This window comes from Alligator sinensis, unplaced genomic scaffold (assembly GCF_000455745.1).
Source record: "Alligator sinensis unplaced genomic scaffold, ASM45574v1 scaffold1129_1, whole genome shotgun sequence".
NCBI classification, from domain to species: Eukaryota; Metazoa; Chordata; order Crocodylia; family Alligatoridae; genus Alligator; species Alligator sinensis.
In genome coordinates, this window is record NW_005842580.1 from 233,376 (window position 1) to 236,673 (window position 3,298).

The 3,298-nt window shown below is 49.9% G+C and overlaps 1 protein-coding gene across 1 annotated transcript in view; it reads left to right on the plus strand.

Moving 5' to 3' along the window:
- Positions 1 to 3,298, plus strand: part of SLC2A3 (solute carrier family 2 member 3) — a 13,453-nt gene that overhangs the window by 4,221 nt on the left and 5,934 nt on the right. Inside the window, exons 3-5 of the mRNA XM_025214394.1 lie at positions 2,063 to 2,223; positions 2,521 to 2,761; positions 3,184 to 3,295. Coding sequence (XP_025070179.1) covers positions 2,063 to 2,223; positions 2,521 to 2,761; positions 3,184 to 3,295 — 514 coding nt within the window. The remainder of the gene's footprint in view (positions 1 to 2,062; positions 2,224 to 2,520; positions 2,762 to 3,183; positions 3,296 to 3,298) is intronic.

The following is a 3,298-nucleotide window of genomic DNA, read 5'->3' on the forward strand; positions in this document are numbered from 1 at the left end:
TGTTCAGGCAGGGGAGAGAGTTATCCTAACCAATGAGGGTGCAAAAGTGAAGGGGTGCGTTGGAAAAGGGCAGTGATGTGATGACAGAGGTGCACGAGGGTCCATCAGGGTCCAGTGTTTGGATAGCTGGTGTTTCCTATCTGAAGTACAAAAGAAGGGAGGGGTTCAGAGGGACCATTCCCTTACTGTGAAGATGGAAAGGGAGAGAAAGAAGAGACATCTTTGCATTTCTGTGGGGAGGTGGCCATTTTGCCCTTTCTGACCACAGTGTTGAAGGTAGTGTGGGACAGGTGAATTTGGCATCTCGGGGGGAGGGAGCGCTAGTTTTTCTGCATTGCGTGTGAAGACAGTGCAGCTATAGAAAGAACCACGGTTCCATTCTGATAGGGAGTTTTGAAAGTTCACCAGTTTCTTCTAGCAGAATTGGAAGGACAGGATCCTTGCTCCTTCTAGGTGAAGGGAGTGCATGAGTCCAACCCATTTGACGAATTTCCTTTGGGAAAGCATGGCCACCAAGTGGGCTGATTCTAGCTGATCCTGCATTCTGGCTTTCCCATTTTCTTGGGAAAGCATGCCTATCAAGTGATGTGTCGGTCCTGCCTGTCTGCTGTCCTTTTAACCCACAGCAGCCTCCTCATAGTCAGGGCTTGAGGGACATGGGGAAAAGGAATGATGACTGGGAGCTCTGACTCAGAGAGCAGCCCAGGATGGAGGAGGGGGTGAGGAAGACAAGCTTGTCCCACAAGGAGAGTTGAGAGAGGGCTGGGAGGGAAATTCTCAGATTTCATCTGAGAGCAGCTCTTCCTTCCTTCCTTCCTTCCGTCTGTAAAGCTTTAATGCTCAACCCCTTATAGAGCAATGTACACTTCATACCAGTGCCGTAGCAACAAAGTTTGGCGCCTGGGGCAAAGCCTGCAGTGGCAGCCTGCCTTCACCCTTTGCACAGATCTCGGGGCAGGGTGGGGGGGAGAGACACACATGCCCCCCCCATGCTTGCCCAGGAGCCACCCTTTCCCCATCCCTGCACCCCCTCCAAATGAGCCACTTGCAATTCTATTGTCCCCCCACCCCCCATGCCACTACTTCATTAGTTTTTGTTTCTAATCTTTTAATAATAAAGGTCTAAAGAGTAAAAAATGTCTTTTATGTATGTATATCAGTATATGTATGCATGTATCTATTTAACCAGTTCGCCCCTCTGCTTTTAAGTGAAGATAGCTAAGTTCTGAGACTTTACTGGGGAAAGTCCCACAGAATCATTTCGAATTTAAACCAAAAAAAAGAAGAAACGAGAAAGAAAAAAAACCTTGTGATTCTTTTTCCTGTAACTGATATGTAAAACCCCTCCTAGTATCTGAGTCACTGCACACAACATCCACCTCTCTCCCGGAATACATATGTCATAGCTGCAGATTGGGGGAGAGGGGGAGGGAGTAAAGTGGGGGCAGGGGGGCAGGCGTATACTCTCAAACTGGCGCCCCCCGGCCCAGCTGTCCTTAAACAGAGAGCATCCAAAAAATGAGCAGCAAGAAAAGCCTCATGACGTCCATCTCCCCACTCCCTGAAGACAAGGGCAGGGCTGTTCCTAACGGCACTGCTGCTTTACAGAGCCTTATTCAGTGGGATTTCCACCAGGTCACCTGGAAAATGATTCCACTGTCTCATATAACCCTGCTGCCAGGATTCCCCCCTGTCCCCCCTTCTCTGCTCTGCTGTTATTCCCATTTTTTCTCATTCTGGCCGACTAATCCCTCTCCCCACCACTATAACACACACACTGTTTTTATAAATCCTCTGGGCATGGGTGGAAGAATTAGTCTCGCCAATCCAGTCACATCCTGCTCAAGCCTGTTTCTGCCAGAGAGTCAGTCTCTCTCTTCTTACCGCTATTCTCTGAACTTCTCTTCCTCTGAACTGCTAATTCCTCTTTAGCTGCATTGGTCCACTCAAGCTTCTGTGCCTCTGTGTCTCCAGGCTATCCTCATTTCCTGGCCCTGAGATAAAAGAACCCCTGACCCAACAGAGGCATATTATTAACTCCGCTCGCCATCTTCTATTATAGATTATTCAGGAGTTCTTCAACCAGACGTTGTCAGTTCGGAGAGGGACCCCCACCTCTGATGAGCTCCTCACCTCACTATGGTCCCTTTCTGTGGCCATCTTCTCTGTAGGAGGAATGATCGGCTCCTTCTCCGTTGGCCTTTTCGTCAACCGATTCGGCAGGTGCGTTGGGAAGGAAGGGGTTTGAGTTGCTAGGAGGTTTGCCCTTTTGCTTTAGGATACTGAGACAAGGAGAGGAGATTGCTTCTCTCCCAAATTCTGGACCAGTAGATTGGGAGGGAGGGAGAGATGGGACCAATTCCTGCATGGGTAAGAGTGGAACACAAGAGGTGGAAAGTGGCAGAAGGACAAGGTTGAGAGGAAGGCTGAGTCGGGGAGGATCTCCTGGGATGGGTTTCTGGGTCTACAGCTCCTTCCCAGCACTACCCAGCACTAACTCCATATCCTTTACCTTGGCAGGAGGAACTCCATGCTGGGAGTGAACATCTTGGCCCTGGTGGGAGGAATCCTCATGGGCTTCTCCAGGCTGGCAGGTGCAGTGGAGATGCTAATCATAGGCCGCTTCATCATTGGCATCTTCTGTGGGCTCTGCACTGGCTTTGTGCCCATGTATATCAGCGAAGTCTCACCCACTGCCTTGCGTGGTGCCTTTGGCACCCTGAACCAGCTGGGTATTGTGGTGGGCATCCTGGTGGCACAGGTAAGGTTGACACTGCCTTTTACACAGGCTGGTGGGAAGGGTGCAGAGCAAGGAGGGGCTTATATGCTGTTCCCTTGTTGTCATCAGAGGAGTTAAGGACTCATGGCCCTTTTGTCAGCAGGAGAAAAGGGTGGATTGCATAGCGTGGTAGCTTCAGACAGGAGCCAAGGCACTTGGGGTCCAGGGAGATCCACCAATTTCAGTGGTCCCAGGAACTGGTTAGGCTCTGACTATAAGGTATAGCTAAGCTATGGAAGTAGGCAGTTCAGGGCCTCCAAGGAAACAGGTAGTTAGGAATGAGGGTGACCACTTTGTTTCAGGGATCACTCCATGAAAAACAGAGGATGAAGGGGAAAAAGGAATTTTTGATCCAAGGAAATCCTCCTAACGTCTATTCTTGTTCTTCCTATTTGCTACACCAGATCTTTGGCTTGAACCAGATCATGGGGACCAAAACACTCTGGCCACTGCTTTTGGGGTTCACCATCATCCCAGCCATCTTGCAGTGTGTGGCTCTGCTTTTCTGCCCAGAGAGTC